The sequence below is a fragment of the Sebastes fasciatus genome, chromosome 3, assembly GCF_043250625.1.
Source record: "Sebastes fasciatus isolate fSebFas1 chromosome 3, fSebFas1.pri, whole genome shotgun sequence".
In the NCBI taxonomy this organism is placed as follows: domain Eukaryota; kingdom Metazoa; phylum Chordata; class Actinopteri; order Perciformes; family Sebastidae; genus Sebastes; species Sebastes fasciatus.
This window is the reverse complement of record NC_133797.1, coordinates 31,810,117-31,830,478: the sequence shown is the minus strand read 5'-3', so window position 1 is coordinate 31,830,478 and position 20,362 is coordinate 31,810,117. Positions and strand designations below refer to the sequence as shown.

The 20,362-nt window shown below is 36.8% G+C and overlaps 1 protein-coding gene across 1 annotated transcript; it reads left to right on the top strand.

Moving 5' to 3' along the window:
* Nucleotides 1–6,003: 6,003 nt before the first annotated feature.
* On the top strand, nt 6,004–13,706 carry erp27 (endoplasmic reticulum protein 27). The gene is made up of 7 exons (XM_074631417.1): nt 6,004–6,235; nt 7,596–7,678; nt 9,577–9,714; nt 9,795–9,911; nt 11,167–11,292; nt 11,383–11,580; nt 13,606–13,706. Exons 1-7 carry the CDS (start codon nt 6,178–6,180, stop codon nt 13,645–13,647), a joined length of 762 nt encoding a protein of 253 aa, XP_074487518.1. The 5' UTR covers nt 6,004–6,177; the 3' UTR covers nt 13,648–13,706.
* Nucleotides 13,707–20,362: the final 6,656 nt, after the last annotated feature.

Here is a 20,362-nt window from a genome sequence, read left to right as displayed (position 1 = left end):
TAGTGTGTCAAAAAAAATCTTAGAATAGTATGTCGAAATAAAAGTCATAGTATAGTACGTTGAAAACAATTTAAAAAAGTCTTATTATAGTTTGTCGAAAAAAAAAATGTCATAGTATAGTATGTCGAAATAAAAAGTCATAGTATAGTATGCTGAAAGAAATGCAAAAAAAGTAATTGTATAATATGTCGAAAAAAGTTATGGTATAGTATGTCAAAAAATTTCATAGTGTAGTATGTTGACAAAAATGCAAAAAAATCATAGTATAGTTTGTTTAAATTTTTTTTTAAAAAGTCATCGTGTAGTATGTAAAAAACAACAACACAAAAAAGTCACTGTATATTATGTCAAAGAAATCATAGTATTGTATTTTGAAAAAAATGCAAAAAAGTCATGGTATAGTATGTCAAACAAATTTAAAAAAGTCATAGTATAATATTTATATAAAAGAAATGCTAAAAAGTCATTGTATAGTATGTCGAAAAATAATCCCAACAAGTCATAGTATAATATGTTGAAATAAAATCCAGAAAAGTCATATATAGTATGTCGAAAAAAAAGTCATAGTATGTTGGAAAAAAGTAACATTATAGTCTGTTAAAAAAAAATGGAAAAAAGTCATAGTATAGTATATCGAAAAAGGTATGTCAAAAAATATCCAAAAATGTCATAGTATAATATGTCGAAATAAAACCAGAAAAGTCAATTAATGTCGAAAAAAAGTCATAGTATCGTTTGTCGAAAAAAAGTCATAATATAGTGTGTTGCAAAAAAGTCATAGTATAGTATCTCAAAAAAAGTCATAGTAGAGACGAAAAAATTGCGAAAAATCACAGTATAGTATTTCCAAAAAATGAAAAAAAGTCATAGTATAGTATTTTGTAAAAAGTCATAGTATAGTATGTCGAAAAAAATACAAAAAAAGAAAGTATTTCAACATACCATAGTGTGTTGAAAAAATGTTTTAAAAATCCATAGTATAATTTGTCGAAAACAGTCATAAAAAAAATCATAGTATTTTATGTCAAAAAAAGTTAAAAAAAAAAAAAAAAAATCATAGTATAGTATTTTGAAAAAAGTCACAAAATTTTTTATTGTATACTATGTGAAAAAAGTTAAAAAGTAAAAAAAAAAAAAGCCAGGGTATAGTACATTGAAAAAAGTCATAAAATGTCATAGTATAGTACTAGTATAGTAGTAATATAACATCTTCATAGTATATCAAAATCCAAACGATTCTGAGATAATATGTACTTCCAGTATTTAAAAAATAAAGCCACATATCAATACATTTCTGGTTGAGCTAAAAGTTCAATCCTGATGCCAGCAATTTCATAAAAATATTGAGCTAATTACTGAGTCATAAGGGCATTCAGAATGCATGACATGGTAGTTTTTTGTTTTTCAAGGAGAACGTCCAACTTCCTTCAATCTAGTTATTTGCTATTTCATCAAGTTACAGACAAATTATGGGTGATCATTAGTTTATTTACTTATCTTTCAAACCTGTTATTTTTTTTTTCTGACCTGTTGGTAACAGTGTCACCCAATGTGTTTAGTTCTTGTATTACCACCCCCCCCCCCCCTCCTTCCCCATCCTCTGTGGACCCCTGACATAACCATCAGGCAGCCTGTAAGCTGTTTCCAACCCACACATGAAATCCATACTGCAAACACTCCCACACAGCTGACACCGTGGCCAACATCATATTAATCCTCCACCGTCATTTTCACACTCCAGACCAAACATCCCACTCACAAAAATATCAGAGAAATTTGGGACATAATTTTTTTTAATATATTTAGATCATTTTAGATTATACAATCGTATTATTATATTTTTTTTATCATATGTCTTTTTACCGAAGTGTTTTGCTTATATGGTTGTTTTGATGGTCTTCAGTCTTTTGTTGCAGATACAGTATGCTTGTGTGAACTGAAGTCATTATTTAAACAATCTTCTTTGTTAATGTGTGTCTAGTTTCTGAATGTTTCTCAATCTCCATGACAAATGAAGTTGAAGTTTTACAGTACATGTGCACATTGCATAAGTGAGACACTGGTTGTGAGAGAAGAAGCACAGCAGCAGGGTCTGAGGATTATTACCACATGATGTGAGACCTCTGCACTCCGAGGCTGTGTCAAAGCCTAACAGGGTTAAAAGTTGTGTAAGTGATGACTGAGAAATCGCGACAGCTTTAACCTGGCCACGATCTAAATACCAGTAATCCATCAGATTATGATTTCGACCACTAAACTAAACTCTCTGTCTGCATGCAAAGTTAAAGAAGCATCTGTTAAGACAGATTCTGTCCTAATATCTATCCACCAACTTCCTCCATGTTTAGCAAAGCTGTAATCTAAAGCTTTTTTTTAATTCAATAGATATAAACAGCCTTTTTCAAAATCTGGCACAGAGGGATTGTTTGAATTTTATATATTGTTTAACACAAATTAATTTTGTTCTGACTTTCCACTACAGATTAAAAAAGAAAAGAAAAAAGAAAGCAAATTAACCTGTTATATGTGTCGGACTATGTTGGCAAACACATTTTTTATTTTTTTTTCCATCATTTGCTCACAAAATGTCGTCAAAATCCATTCAGAGAAAAAGCTTATGTAACAAATCAGATATTTTAGTTTCTGCCACTGTCATGTAAGTGTCTGCACATTGTAAATATCACTTTTGCTTTGTTTATTTGCAGCACCAACTATATGAGCAACTGGGCCTGTAATTTGAACCTAAACTGCATCTTTTCTGAGTCTGCTGAACACTTCACACCTCACTACTTCCTCAAGAAATTGCCAAAGACAACTTTTTAAAAATCTATTTCTGCCCTTCCTACATTTTTCTGTCTTTCATTTTCATTGTTCTACCATTCTCTAAGTTTGCTTTTGTGTCAGGAATGCTATAAACACAAACTTTACAGCAGAAGAAGTGTTTCTGCGCTGTTATAATTTTAAGATGGTGAAATGCTGTTTGTTGCCTTTGAAAATGCAACTAAAAGAGAGACATAGAGCAGCACTGTGAAATAAAATCTTAAATGAGACATTTATGCAGAGATACAGACAATTAGAGATTACTTCAATACTACAAATAGAGAACAGACACAGAATCTTCACCGCTGTACAAAAAGTTACAGCCTAAAGTCACTAAAAGTTACAGAAAATATTTTTTTGTCACGATTTTTGTCCACCCAAAGTTACAGAGTAGCCTTACTTTACCTCACAGGGTATAATATTTTCTATAAATATTTTGTACATATGGGGTACCAAAGAAATACTCAGAAAACATATAAACCTATATATATATTGTTTGAAAAAAATACAGAAACATTAATATTATATCAATAATATGTACTCCATACTTAAAAACGTTTTACATTGTAATTACCTACATTTTTATTTCGTAAATATGTCATAATCTAAAAATAAGTGACAATATAAATAGTAGTCTACCACTGTTACCTCGTTGTTCCTGCCTTGTTACTCAGTGGTAATACTACTTTACCTTATAATTATTAAATGAAAAGGTATACTCAGTAATTTCAAAAATACTTCCAATGTAATTTACATCCAAGTCCCTCTCAAAAACAAAGTATAATAAGCATATTATGGATACCCAGTATACACTAAATAATGCACAGTCATTGTGGGCTGTAATCTAGATGTTTACCTTTCACTGTGCCGTGACGCTACAGAGACAGACTAAGTGTTTGTAAGAAGCTTTATTTTGATGTCACATGTATGTGCATCTCACAGAAGTCATAAGTCTATGACGCTGGGTGTTGTCCTAATTTGCAGTATTAGTGTTGCCCTGTTTCCCTTAAGCCCCATGTCAACATACATCACATGCACCAACCATGAAAATAAGGTGAGACCCTTAACAGCTTGGAACAACACTTTTTTTTAAATCTCAGACGACGTTTGTTGTTGTGATAATATACAAGTTATCAGTCTATAGTAATAATTCCCCCACTACATGAGTTATATCATTATTGCTCTAATTAGTCTTCATGCACTGAACACATTACGACATTTAACTTGTAGCAACAGCTTTAGGACGCTATTTTTATGTTTGTTTGTTTGTCTGTTTCATAATCAGAATAACCTTTTTTATCTTCAATATTTTTAGAATTAAATATGAAAAGTATTTGGATTTTATTGACCCAACAGAAAGTTTACAGGGTTCGGATCTTGTCCTTAAGAGTTCATTGTATTTTTGTGCATCCAGCTGTTTTTTTGTCTGCTCTGTGGTCGACCAAACTGAAACATGCCAGAACATTTTTAGCAAATTCCTTTTCAATGGGAAAAATGTTCAAAAATCACTGATTAAAATGTCAAACTTTATATAAATTATTCTTTCTAAGAGTTTAAGTTTAATAATTGCCACGGTGCTGCTTTAAAATAAATCTGCATTTCAGGAGATTTTAGTTTTTGTTTTAACATCAACACATAAATCAACATTGCTGTGGTGGTTTGTGGGAGCTGCTGTAAGTTTGTGGGCTTTTTCCTGTCTCTCTAAGTTATGTGAGAAAATGGTTTATGTATTTGTTTTTCTTGACTCACAGTTTTAGATTATAATTGTTGTTCTTCTATTATTATAGCTGGTATCATGCTGGTAACAGCATTTTAATCAATATTAGATTTTTTAAAAATGAACTTGCCGTAAAGATATTCGCTTACAGAGGCTCTTACTGTCACATTAGACACTTTTTATGTGTGGGACAGATTTTATGGCGTCACGTGACTTTTAGAAACCATGAACATCATTCACTTCACTTTTTGGATCCATCAACTGGATGCCTTAAAGTATCCTGGTCTTAATGAGGATATAGACTTTACATGCTTTCTGTGAATAACAAATCTTTATATATATATATATTTTTTTTTTTCTGTTTGCTTTGCATCCTCCGTTGAAAAGTAGGAGTAGTTTCATTGATGATGGACATAAATTACTTGTTTCTGTGTTATTTCTTTGTGATGTTTTGTAATATTTTGTAATACTATGGTGATCATGTGATTGCCTTCCATTGGTTGTTGATACCACATACTGTAGGTGAGGCCACATCCACTTTGTCTGTTTGTTTTTAAGCCCTGACGAAGACCTACAGTGGTCGAAAAATGTTGGCTTTTTTAATGATTTAGCCACTACAATAAAGGCTTTTTAATATATTTCCTTCCTCGTTGAAACTTGTTTTAGTTTTTTGGAGTGCCTGGATTGCCTTCCCGTCTATCATTCACTTTAAATTATTCAGTTGATCTGATCAAATCTTGTTCTTGTAACATAGTTTGGATGTTTACAGAAAATTCTTCAGATATGTTGGTTTACACTCACTGAATGTGGGAAATACATTCCTTTGTTTTTTAAATTAAATAATAAGAAGAAGAAGAAGAAGAAGAAGAAGAAGAAGAAGAAGAAGAAGAAGAAGAAGAAGAAGAAGAAGAAGAAGAAGAAGAAGAAGAAGAAGAAGAAGAAGAAGAAGAAGAAGCAAAAATAAATGGTAAAATATATTTTAGAAAAATAGTGAAAAGAAGAAACCAAGTCACCTTAGTTTCTTGTAAAAACACCTTTTCGATATGTCTCCAAATACCAAACTCCATTGATTAAGTGTGGATGGATTGTCTGGGAGTTGTGTCCCTCCTGTGGTGAATGTACCAAAATGCAGCCTAGTTAATCTCTGGTCCCTAACTGGTCACACAGGCCTCCTCACCGGGCTGCTATATGTCAGCAGAGCTTTCCACCTACAACAGGTGTATGTAGCACACTGCAGCACAAGACATTTTGTTAAGAAGATGCTACTAATGAGCAACAAGAAAAGGTGTGTGATGTTTCACAAAAGCAAAGGTCAACTGGGATCATCCTCAACCTCAGATTGCCACCACACCACAGTGCAGACACACTCACACCTGTCCCCTCTCGCACAGTGACACGTAGTCCAACGTCCCAGCACCCCCACTTATCAAGAACACCTGGCTGGTTCTCATGAAAGCCTCCAATCACAACCCAGAGAAGCTGCAGCGGCCGCAGCCGGGCTGCCATGTGGCGACCGTCAGAGACAGAGCAGAGGTGACACGACTCTCCGTACAAAGTCAAACAGCCACAAAGTCTTCTGGGCTTTCCTTCGTTTGCTTTCTTTGCCTGCCTGCCTCTCTGTCAGTCGAATCATTTGAATCATGCTGATCACTCTGTGTTTCTCCCTCCTGGTGTCATCTGTCGTTGCCACAGATAAAGGTAAATTGATTTAAGTATAACTGTGTCTTCTTGGTTTTATGCTACAGTTCTTCTCTCTGCTCTCAAGGCGGAAAATCAAACGCGCCTCAAAGTGTTGCAACTCTGCTAATATACAGTTTTTAGACTATGTTTGGTCGAGCTTTCACCACTTTGACTTGCCATGAAATTTAAAGAACATTTGGATATAATAATAATAATAATAACAATAGTCCCTGGAGGATGAATCCTAATCATGTTGGTGATCCCCTGCCTTTACGCCTCGTGCCTCTGAGGTTGACATTTTTGTTTTTTTTGTGAAATGTCTCGACAACTGTCGCATGGGTTGCCATGAAATATGACACAGACATTCATGGTCCCTAGAGGATGAACACTACTGACTTTGGTGATCCCTGACTAGAAAAGTTTTAACTTATCTGAAAATATCTCAACACCTTGATGGATATCAAGTATATATTGTAAATATTCACAGATCCCAGACGATGGATTCTACTGTGGTGATCCCCGGCCTTTACCTCTATGAGGTTGATGTTTGTGGTTTTGAATGACAGATCATTGAATAGATTGTCATGAAATTTGGTACAGATATTCATCCCCCTCAGGATGAATTATAATAACTTTGGTGATCATCATGTCAATATTGTTATTTGTCCAATACTTTGGTTTATGATCAAATACCTGCAAAGCTAATGACATTTAGCCTCAGCTGTACTTTGTGGCAATACGATACGTATCATGATACTTTGGTTGCAATTCAATGCATTGGGATATATTGCGATAATGTAAGCAAGGCGATCTATTGCGATTTTTTAAATCTAATTTTAGGAAAACTGCTATAGTATAAAGAACACACCACCATATGCATAAAATCGGAGTAAAAAAAGTTAACTTTTTTATGCAATCAGACCAGTGAGATCTGCATTTTTCACAGTTCCTCAAACATCCAACATCATAGCACTACTTTGAGAGGGCACATCTTTGCTAAATAAAGTATTGACTGTGTTAATCTTTGCATGCAAACTATTCATTAAAAATCTATAGTGTTTTTGAGAATCAATACAGTATCACAAAATATAATATCGCGATACTCAATATTTTTCTTACACCCCTACTAATTAGCAAACGTTAGCATGCAAACATGCTAAAATAAAACGGTGAGCGTTGCTCAACTTCTAAACTTCAACATGTTAGTGGTTTTCATTGTGAGGATGTCATGCCAACATGAGCATTCAGCCCACAGCTGCATCTATATAAGTACAGCATCATAAAGCTGCTATAGCGGGGCTCTAGACTCTCAGTATTGTTGAAACGAAAAAATGTGCAAAGAATGTTGAACTGTGCATCTCGTGTCTTTCTGTCTCAGACAGCCTTCCCACACTGACTGACACCAAAGCTGCTGAGGCCTTCATCGACTCTGCTGAAGTGGTGGTCATCGGATTCTTGGAGGTCAGACATGAAAATTGCATAGCCTATAGAAAAAAAAAGAAGTCTCAACCATGGGCTCAAATCAGACATCTTTTACCCACGAGCCAGCTGGGGTTGTTTTATGGCTTTGTTTATTATGCTACCATGCATGCGGCGAACCAGACATGATCAGACAAATTAACTGAGATTGAGACTGTGAGAGGTCCAAAAATACAGCATTTGTTTGCAGTCTGGTGATGCGGCTGTCACGTATAGATTTCGAAGAAGAATATATTTCCTGTGGCCACACCTTTGGCAGCCCTGGTGCTGTGAGGACCGAGAGTGGCTGGCTATCCCACAGAGACGAGCCCTTTGGCCAGACTCTGTGTGCGGGGGTAGATGGCAGGCCACTTGACAGGAAATTCATACGTATCTGAAGTCTTGTGGGATTGGCTTCATTGACCCTCTTGTAAACAAAAGCAGGGAGAAGGTTCACGAGAGGAGGGAAGAGAGAGAGCACATGAGGATAAGGCATAGTTGGACCATGATGCTGAAGGCAAAAAGAGACCAAAATATTGGTGCTGTGACTCACTGGGAATGAACACATATTACAGGCTGCAAAATGATAAAACGGACTGCCAGAGCTCATGCAACACTGTCTCAGAAATAGACATGATTCACCTTCCTTTGAGTCTGCCTCCATTTCCGACTCTCTCCCTGTCCTCTTCACTTTTTTCAAAATTTACATTTCCTTGGAGGAAAAAGGAATAACAAGAGAGTTGGTGTGTCCTATACTGGTGGTCTAAAAGTAATTTTAAAGAGGAAATAATACATCCCAACTATACCACTGAAGTAGTTGGTTAAGAATAAAAAACTTGACTATATTTTTTAAGTATTGATGATATAACATTTAAAGGTTAATGATAAATTTCCTGTAGTTTTAAAGTAACATATTACATTTATAATGTAACATACTCCTTTTCCACGTGTAAACAGTAATAATATATTTAGTGGACACAGTAGTCTACATTAAGACTTGTATGGGCTAATATGAGCTAATACATTATTAACATTTAACTTAAAGTTAAATGTTTTTACACCTTCTTTAAGTAAATGCACTGGAGTTTAAAAAAAAAATCTTCATTACAAGTATATTTCTTGCATTCAAAATGTTACTTAAGTAAATGTATATAAGTAGCCTTATGATCAAAATTGACTTTTGTTATATATATACATATATATATATTATGTAATTGGATTATTATTATTGACGCATTAACATGTAGGCAGTGAGTTAATGTCATACCTGTCTGGACTTTAACTACTTTATACACTGCTGGGTACTTTTGATGTAAAGTAATACATCCTATTTATAAATTCATTCATTATTTTGTATATGAAATCTTAATTTTTAAATGAAATTATATTCTAGAGTTGTCAGATTAATGTAGTGGTGTAAAAAGTACAACATTTCCCTCTGAAATGTGTCACTCCCTAATATGGATTAAGGCATATGTTTCCCTCTTTTAGCATTTTAAATTTGCCATTTTTTCGCCAAAGCAGGCTGCACAAGAATTACAATATAATATAATATAATATAATATAATATAATATAATATAATATAATATAATATAATATAATATGATATAATATAATATATAATATAATATCATATAATATATAATATAATATAATATAATGTAATATAAATATAATATAATATGATATAATATAATATAATATAATATAATATAATATAATATAAATATAACATAATATAATGTAAAATAATCCACATGTGTTAAGTAAAAAGACAGAAATGTTAAAAATTACAACACAGTAGGCAAGAATAAAAGAAAATAATTGTGGAAAAAATCAATGAAAAAAAGTAAAATAAAGTGCATGAAAAGATGAGATGTCTTTCCCTGTTGTGTCTCAGGGAGAGGAGAGTCACGGCTATCAGGAACTCGTTGCAGCTGCAAAGCGAGTTGACTCGGTCCCTGTAGCCGTCTGCACTGACAAAGAGGTGTGGACGGCTTACAGCCTCTCCTCAGACACCATCACCCTCTTCAGAAAGGTATTCTGCACCACGAGGCATCTTTTTCAACAATAAATGTGATGTCAGTTTTATGACAAATATGATGTCATGTGATCCAGGCAGATAACCACCAGGAGAACCTCGTCATAGCCGAGGCCAAGAAGGTAGAAACTGATGGTCTTGTGAACTTCATCACCATCAACGAGGTCCGATACATCACAGAGTACAACCAAGTGGTAGGACCAACTCATGACGTCATCTCTCTCATATGTTAAATGTTTTTCTGGAGCCAACAGCCTGGCTCTGTCTGTCACTTCCTGTCACACTTTTTATAACATTCTCCACTATACCCACTCTTCCACCACTCCATCATCAATTTCTGACCACTGTGGTGGAAAGAGCATTCAGATCTTTTACTTAAGTAAACGTATAACACTGTAGAAATACTCTGTTACAAGTAAAAGTCCTGCATTCATTAAAAGTACAGACGTATTAGCATGAAATGTACAAGTTGTAAAAGTTGTAGAAGTAAAAATACTCAGTAGGCAGCAGTATGTCCCCTTCAGTGTTGTATTACCTTATTATAGCTCATATTGTCAGATTATTATTCCTGATGTATCACAATGCAAGCAGCATTTTAATCTTGTACCTCGCCAATGTTTGCTATTTTAAATAGTTTATATACCTTTGTGTAATTATTCCATGACAATGTATAATTTTTTTATTTTTTTTATATTTTTAAATCTTAATCTGAAAAGTAACTACAGTAGTAACTGTCAGATACATTTAGTGGAGTAAAAAGTATAATATTTCCCTCTTAAATGTAGTGGAGTAGAAGTATAAAGTTGCATAAAATGGTAATATTCAGGTATACAAGTACCGCAAAATTGTACTTAAGTACAGTACTTGAGTAAATGTACATACTTACTCTCTACCACAGAGTATTCAAAGAATATAAACATATCCAATGAATATCAGCTCAACAAGTAAACAACACAAAGACTATCTGTGCGTTCCAATACCCCAGACTACCACACTATTTAGTATGCCAGAAAAAGATTTAGTATGTTCCAATACATAGTATGCCAAATGCAGCATGCCAAAAAATACCAGGATGTCCTACAGCATCCGGTCACATTTTGCAGTATGCAATCCAACATGCTTTTTTGGCTATTCTGACCCACAATCCTCTGCGCAGCGGATATATGAGCAAGAGGGTCAAAGTTCAAGGTGCAGTGCTATGAGGAAGTAGTATGTCCGAGTTGTATGCATACTGCATGCAACAGTATGTACTTTGTAAGAGCAGCTGCAGTATGTACTGAAAGTAAAATGAAACAGTATGCGATGTAGCTGTTATTTGAAAATAACCTGTCTGTCACTGTTAGAGCTCGTCAGCCTCTGAAAAAAGAGATCACGGGTGGCCAGTGGGAACACAACTTCTGCAATCTTAACCCTCATTCTTTGTATATATGCTGTTTTCTCTCTCCTCAGACTGCAGTGGGCCTGTTCAATTCAGAGGTGAAGACACACCTCCTGCTCTTTGCCAACAGGGGGAGTAAAGAATACACTGAGCTGAAGGAGCGACTGGGAGCTCTGGCCCCTGAGTTCACAGGCAAGGTGAGAATATTTAACTTACTTCTCCTACATAACAATAGAAGTTACATTTCTGTGGTTACTTGATGTAATCTATAAAATACTGTGTTCCAGTTCTTGTTTGTGCTGATTAATGGAGCCGTGAAGTCCAACGCCCGGTCACTGGGCTACTTTGGCCTCAAGTCTCAGGACCTCCCACGAGTTGGCATTTATGACGGTGCCTCTGACATGAAGTGGCTCCTGCCTGAGGGAGAGATCTCTACTGAGCAAGTACAGGAGTTCTGCCAGTCCTTCCTACGAGGGGAACTGAAGGTGAGCGGCCGTTATGGCTCACCTAAAATTAGCCGCTGCTGATGGTTGGATGCAGTGGCGGACTCAGGCTGTCTGAGGGGAAGGGGTGGAAAAAATAGAAAGGGCACCAGCTGCACGCGGTGGGGCATCAGCGTGCAGAAAGTTTTCTAGCATATAGGGCAGCCTACAAGGCACTGCATCACGTTTTCTCTACTGGAAGGGCATGCTAGAGGGCACTTTATCATATTTTCTCTACTAGAAGGGCACCCTAGAGGGCACTTCATCATGTTTCTCTACTAGAAGGGCACCCTAGAGGGCACTTTATCATGTTTCTCCACTAGAAGGGCACACTAGAGGGCACTTTATCATATTTTCTCTACTGGAAGGGCACCCTAGAGGGCACTTTTTCACGTTTTCTCTACTGGAAGGGCACCTTAGAGAGCACTTTATCACGTTTTCTCTACTGGAAGGCCACCCTAGAAGGCACTTTATCACGTTTTCTCTACTGGAAGGCCACCCTAGAAGGTACTTTATCAAATTTTCTCTACTGGAAGGCCACCCTAGAAGGCACTTTATCACGTTTTCTCTACTGGAAGGGCACCCTAGAGGGCATTTCATCATGTTTTCTCTACTGGAAGGGCACCTTAGAAGGCACTTCATCATGTTTTACTTAGAGGCATCCAAGACGGCATTTTTGCTGCCGTTCGTTCGAACATGGAAGCACCAAAGGTAGCTGCAACAGCTGGTTGAGATATAGATGTTGCTCATTGTACTCATTTTCTTGTAACATGCAGACTTTTGAACGATTTAAAGGGAAAAAGTAGAGCAGCAGAGTTTAGTGATTAAAAAGAAGAAAGCATGATTAAACCAAACAGGAGCCACAAAAGTGGCAGAAAGGAAAGTGGCAGTGGGTTTGGAGCACTTCTTGCTGTCACTGTGAAGTATATGTGCCACACAAAAGACAGGCAACCTCACTGTGTGCACTAATTTGCTCAGTTACACCACACAGAGTGGAGCTCTGTTGTGACGCAGAGTCTGAGGTTGAACAACAAGACAGAAGGGACCAGAGTTAGTGACAGGATGTCAACAAACTGTGGCACTAAAAAAACTGAAATCAAATTATATATGTTCAAAAATAATAATAAACTAGGTTGCCAATAATCAAACAAACACAAGACTTTCAACCAGGAGACCAGTGTTTGTGTCCCAAATTGTTGTTGAGTTATTTTGAAATTACATTTGTAACATGTTTTCTGTACTTCTGTTACGTTGTTTCCGTACATATTCTACTTAGTTTATGTACTTATTTTAACCCCAACCTTGATGTTTCTCTTAAACCTAACTAAGTGGTTTTGTTCCCTAAACCTAACTGCGGCTGTTACCTACGACGGCGTATTAGGGCCACATTGACGGGAAAAACAATCTGAGATAATTTATGACTTTATTCTCATAATATTACGACTTTTTTCTCGTAAACCTATGACTTTATTCTCGTAATATTATGACTTTATTCTCGAAATCTCAGATTAATTTTTTTTCTCAATGTGGCCCTAATACTCTGTTGTAGTTACCCTAGTTTTCTCGCATGGCGTAAAAATGACATGCAAAAGCGGCGTACAAATGACACGCGAAAAGGCTAAAATGCATCCTCATGACACGCAGAATGTCCTTGTAATGTTGTGCTATTTACACGCCTTCCCATGAGACCGGGTTACAGCATCCTCTATCTCTAGACCCTTCTGTTTTTTCCTTTTCTATCTCCTGTTAAATCTTTAAAATGTTATGTTCTTTTGAAACTGAATAATTTAAAATTCTTGACAGATAAAACTAGAAGTGACACAGAGCCAAAACGGATTAAAGACCGTCTCATAATGCACCAGGGTTGTTGAAGGTTAATTCCTAAATGTAGGCATTTCTTTGAGCTTTCCTCTGATAATAGTAAACTTATTATATCTGTGAGACGCTACATAAATACCCTTGAGGTAAACTAGTTTCATATATTCCCTCTCTGCTGGATTTCACTTATCAGACTTCTATGTTTTTCAGGAGGTGAAGCAGGCGGGAGCAGAGGCCAAAACGGAGCTCTAGGACTCTAAAACAAATGTAAATGAATTTATGTGTATTGAATAAAATACTAAATAGAAGTGTCTAATGTGAATTCTTTCTTCTGAGAAAACAGTATGGCAATGTGTTAGACTGACAAAACCTGTAATTTATTCCCTCCAATACAAAGGAAACTAAACATTTGTGCGTGTGTGTATCATGCGTTCTCACTTATTTACCCCTGTGTGTGTGTTATGTTTTGTCTGTTTATGTGAGTGTGAGCCCGTCTGCGGTCCGGTTAGCGGACAACAAGTCAAAGAGATTTGGCGGAGTTTGTTAGTCTGTCCACTAATGTTATTGTCAGGACCACAACATACCGACCTCAGAGAGACTGACACAAAGCCGACTGCAGGAGATACTGACCAAGGCAGTAAAGTTATGATATGATTCATCCTGGATAGAAAAGCATGTAAATAAAGTGGAAAAACATCATCTGCACATGATAAAGTCACATAAAAAACAGCAGTGAAAAATGCCAGGGAATCACAGAGGCAGCAATCACACAGCAGAAAGCATCAAACTCAAAATGAAAGATTTGAGTCAAAGACATATCGGGCTCTAAATATGGATAAAAGAGAGAGAATTTAGCAATAAAAAACTCTATAAAAGAAAAACAGACGGGCTGTAGAGTGTAGACATCAAGAGTGAAAATGTTTGGGCTTGTCCCAGAAATATTCTCTCAAGCAAGAGGGGAATTTCAAGGCTCAGTCTGGGATCAGTATAATTAGTGGTGTTGTATTGCCAAGCGAATGCATCCGGCGGAATTGGGAAAGCCTGGCAGGTGGACGTTTCTCAGAGACCAGATGGAAATATACAGCATGTGTCGCCTGCCATCTGAGTTTGTTTACGACAGTCTTACATAATGCACTGATGGGGTCTCTGGGCCCTTTATCAAATAGTTGGTCCCATAACGACTGATTTTAAATAATAAGAACTCATGCCAGAAACAATATGATCACTAATTACTGGTAATTCAAAAATCACTTTTATGTAAACTTGATTTTTAGCCAACATTTTTACTTTGATGTTGATAAATATGGTGTAAACTGGTTGTTTATTAACATATTGTTTCTGTAATTCTAATAAATAAGTAAGGCTTCTTGTAGTCTCAAATCAAGTTTAATTACAGTTGCTCTAAAATTACAAAAATAAAACCCATCCTAGATCTCTGTTTGATGTTATTTTCAACAAACTAAATATGTCATTTATTTATCTTGGATCAGCTGGAAAATGCATCGTCACAAAGTTGAAAACAGGGCTGTTTTTCTGCGCTCATGAAAAGTTGACTTTTTAGAGATATGTGATTCTCACAGAACAGCGACACCTCAAACATGAGATGATTTAATAGAATATGATGCATTGTTTAACAGTATATAAAGTAGGCTAGCTAAACTGAGCAAGAAAAGCAGCAACATGCACATTAAAGGTGGAGTCAGCGATTCTGGAGAAAGATTGTTGATATTTAAAGATAGGGTCGACGATGCTAGCATAATTTGAAAGTAGCATCGCCTCAGGAGCTCCGTCTAAACCCACCCCCTCCCCTCGGGGCTCCTTCCAAGGCAACGCCCCCCACACACAAATGCAAGAGCACCGCCGCATCGTAACTACTTCACAGACACAGAGCGGAGAGAGGACCTCAACTCAACAACGCTACCTCATGACAAGTAACCGCGGCAGTGCTATTGCAGGGCTGAGTTTTCTCTTCCATTCTCCAGTAAACGTGCGGCGGCAACACGCTTTGAGTTCAGGCCTGTGCACGCCAAGGGTAGAGTACGAGCATGGAGGCAGGGAGGCATCTGATTGGTTCTTTCCAAGCGGACCGCGAGGCAGTGATTCAAAGACGTTTTTACAGGATTACAGCAGCTACAGATGACAGCTCTTTTCCGGTTCTTTTTCAGAGCTCATAAGTAATGGATCGCTGTCGGGGTGTAAAGACCATTTCAACCAATATAACAAATAGTGTAGACTGGAGAACATCGTCAACCATGCCTTTAACTCAGAACCCAGATCTACCGTCCCTCTTGCTCCCACTGCCTTTCTCTTTATACATACATGGCCTTTCCCCTGTCCTGGCTGGAGTAGTGTCGGTCCTCGCCTCATTTACAGAGACAGAGCTGTATATGAACACAAGATTTTGCTCGATGATTATGCTCGAAAAAATCAATATATTACAAGTCAAAGTCTTTTCAAATTATGCATAACAGTAGGTTACTGATTATAGTACGAAGCATTCCTGCTTAACTAAAAATAAAAGGGACCAGTGAACAAATACCACAAATTACAACATGTAAGATCAAATTAAAATGATGATAACAAAATAGCTAATAACAAAATATATATCGGGCCTACTTACATAAATCACAATGGACATTTCTCCTCATGAACTAATTGGGAGTCAAGACTGGGTTATGGTCTTTAAAGGTGAAGTAGGCGAGATTGGAGCAAATATGATTAAAAAATAGTTACTTTTATAAAACGGTCGCTATATTGTTACAATAGTACATGAAACAGGTAACCTGACAAAAATCATGTGCCTCTGTGTGCTCTGGTGCTCTTAACGGCATCTGCAAGATTTCACAGACCGGAGGAAAACAAGCAGTAAGAGCTGATCTGAGTTCTGCTATCCATCTGCTGTCTATGAGAGCCGGATGTCAATCACTTGCGAACTCCGACCAAACGGTCAAACTAGGCAGCACTGATCAAATATGAATCAATATTATTTTACGTTAATGCCTATTTCGCTCCTCAAATATTCTCAGAATCATCTTGTAGTGTACGGTTTAGCTGTAAAATGAGAAAGTTTGTGACGCCGTCGCCCTTGTGAAATCTGGTGAAGGAACGCCAAGTTCTGGTAACATGACCAGAGCACAGCCAATAGGAACGCTCTCTCAATAAAATGACCTGTGATTGATCTTTTTTAAAGCCTGAAAACAGAGCCATGAGGAGATGCAGAAGTCTAGTTTTCTCTCAGAACACTTGAATTACAATATGCTGAAAGGTTATTATGGAATTTCTGCCCAATGATGCTAAAAATATACTGCCTACTGCCACTGTAAGTAAACATTAGCACGAACCCGACCTGATTGAAGCCCGGGGGAGTTTTGAGAAATTACAGCCTGAGCCCAATTGGGTTCGGGCAGAGAATCAAAGCTCTAGCACCGACACAGAACGGACAGCTAGTGAGGAGATATTCGCTGAATTTGAAAAAAAGAGTGTATTGGATTAGAATCGCTGATTCCACCTTTAATGCACCGGTAATATTAATTCAAAAACATGTATATTAGTAAAACACTGACAGGGACCATTTTTCTGCACAATGAGTACTTGTACTTTTTGATACATTTTGCTGATAATACTTACATACTTTTACCTAAGTAAGGTTTTGAATGCAGGACTTTTCACAGTGTGGTGTTGCTACTTTTACTTAAATAAAAGATCTGAATACTTCTTCTTCCACCAGTGTAACGGTGTCCTTACAGGTCTCCATAAATAATCGATTAGACAGCTGATTCAGAGTGGATCACATCCCTCCAGTTCTGAGGTCTTTACTCTGGCTTCCCGTCTGTCAAATAATTGACTTCAAATTGAATGATTCAACTGAATGATTTATGGCCAAAATACATGTCTGATCTTCTGCTATATACAGACAATTTGTTTTGTCCGACTTGATCTGACGATAATGTAATATCATCATCATTACATTATGAACCATCCAGACCTGTCAGGTCGTCTGCAGGTCTGCTTTCTGTCTCCAGAGTCAAAACTAAACGCGGAGAAGCAGCGTTCAGATTTTATGCTCCATATATCTAAAAAACAAACTCCCAGAAAACTGCAGGTGCTTTTAAATCAAGGCTGAAGACTTTTATGTTTGCTGCTGCCTATTTTATTAAATCAAATAATTAACTTCTTACACTGTAACCTTTATTCTTGAATTTAATATTTTATTCTATTTTAGCTTGTTTTTATTTCTACTCTTTTGGTCTTAAAAGTGGTTTACAGGTTATGTATACCTTTATTCAGGGGTGTGTTTCTTGAGGATTTTAATGTTTTATGTTTAATGTAAAGTGCTTTGAATTGCCTTGAAATGTGCTACTGTATATAAATAAACTTACCGTGCCTTTCCTTCCACTACTGGTTAGATTGTGAGAAGTCTTTCTTTCACGACATGTCACATGTGAAACAACTCTACTCTTCCATCTTGTGCTCAAACTAAACACTAAATTGGTTTATTCCCAGGTTTTCAAAATACATCAAACCTTTTTTTAATTTCATGGGATGCTGTCGGTTTATTCCTCCATAAGGTCATCCTGATGCATTTAACAGAAAATTCAAATGCTGTATAGTAGTACAGTATGTAGTTTATTAGATAGTATTAAATAGCTGTTTTATGGTGAGTTATGGATATAGGAACAAGTCTCTGGTCCTGCAGGAGATCTGAAATCACTCTGCTAAGCACAGACAGTCTCTTTCAGGGGTTTTACACTATTTATAATGCAGCAATAAACTCCCGCGTTACCTAGGTTTACATTTTCTTTTATTCACATACCTTAATGCAAAACCCTGCATCTAACTTTTTTTTTTCATTCAGTTGGTGTAATACAGCATCTTTCCCTTAAGTCCTTGGCACCTTGCTGAGGTACACCTACGCTTACCTACAATACACAATGTTCTCTCCATGTCCTGAGCATCCACACGCAGACTGAGGTAATGGTTTAAAAAGAAAGGTCTAAATGCACGCCTCTAACTGGTCATTTAAAGGTTGTTTGTTGCAACGATACGCTGTGTGAGGATCATGCAAGTGGAGCAAATTAAGCTGGCAGGACATTTACAATGAGGATTGTTTGACATTACGTGTTTGTTTAAAAGCCTGAGTACTGACTTGTTGGATCCCTGGTCTGTTGGTCTGAGGTCCAGATCCATCTCCAGATGTGCAAGTCAAGGTCATTTCCTAAACACCCTACAGATGTTCTTAAAGGACAAGAAGGAAGTGAGGAGATATGTGATAAACATGAAAGAAATACATAAATTATTCTGTTGAGTCTTAGCATTTGTAAAGAAATTCATTAAATGGCAAAATGCTCTTAAAAATAACACACACACACACACACAAATATACGAACTGTAAAAAATTATAAAAGAAAATAAATTAAAACAAATAAAACTGAATAAAAGACTAACAAATACGATAGATAAGAGGCAATAACACATTTCAAAACATTAATACAATAAAGTCAATTATTAAATACAATTTAAGTAAGGGCCATAAAAAATATCTAATCAAAAGCCAGGCTAAAAGAGACATTAAAAAAAAAAAAACAGTTGTTCCCAGATCCTCGGACAGCTGTCCCAAAGGCTTGGGGCATAAAAATGAAAAGTTGCCCACACAAATGTTTTTCTCCTGCACGTTGAAACAACTAAATGACTCGTGCCCCAGAAGATGGGCCACAGGGGAAGTGCTTTAAAAAATTAGAAAAAAATTAATTAAAAATCAACACAGAAACTGTTTTGTGACTTTAAAACAGGTGTAATGTGTTCTCTCTTTCAGGAAACTGCAAGATTTAGGGCCTTGCCGATAAACTCAGTATTATATTTGACATGTGAGGATACCACATCACCTAATATAGAATAAGATAAGCTGTTTATCTCTACAGTGTATAGTGTTTCTCGTATAATATGTGCGCACCTGTGCATGTAAGTCTTCCAGTTTCGGCTGGACAAACAGGAAATGTGCAAACCCACAACAACAGTAAATGAGAGTGAGCATTGCTCATGTCTATATTAAGTGATTTCAAAGCCAAGATGCAACAACAAAAAAGCAGAAATGCACCAGATGCTGTGTTTCCTGCCAATTGTTTTGTCCTACTGAGTCTCCCCCACGCACTGAAATGCATCCACAAAAATGGACACTGGACCAGACATTGAAATTACACGGCACACGGTCCAAAACAAATCCCTGACACCAGGAATAATGCTAGACTTTATGAAACACGAAGGGACACCAAGGTCAGGCTGCAGCAGCACTGAACTTCTCACTACATGATAGACGGAGCTGTTTGGGGGCCCTCTGAGATATATATACGTGAAGTGATATGTGTACATAAACTTTTGGTTATCAACACAGTATTTAAGCTACAATATGGTTTAGGACCAAGCTGCGAACTCCAAATACCTTTTTTTTTTTTTATCTTAACCCACAGCTGAAGCCACACTTTAACTGTACTGCACAAACAGAAAGCTGCATCCAAACCCGCATGCATAATGCTGCGCATCCAACACATATGCTGCTTATATTTAGCTGTATATCTTCTGAAATACATCAAGCGAGGCTGTGTATTGGGCCACTGGTTGGTTTTGGTAAACCGTGGCCGTGCCTGGATCTGGCCGGGAGCTGGACCGAGATGGATCTGTAAATAGTGACTGACTGCGGTTCTGGTGGGACTCTGCAACACTCTAATTAAGCTCTGTCGCATAATGAGGCTCACTGCTGTTCCGTGTCACTCGATTAGTAGCTTGTGGTCGGCTCAGGCTATAGTTTGGGGTTTGTGGGGGTGGAGTGTAGCAACATAACAGCAAAGGAAGAACTGGCAAACTTCATGTTGAAGTATCAACCCTGCAAACGGGTCTCCCTGATTAAAATCTAATCACATTTGAAGGGTATTTTATAGAGATCAGTAACACCAACCGGTTTGGACTTTCAGGG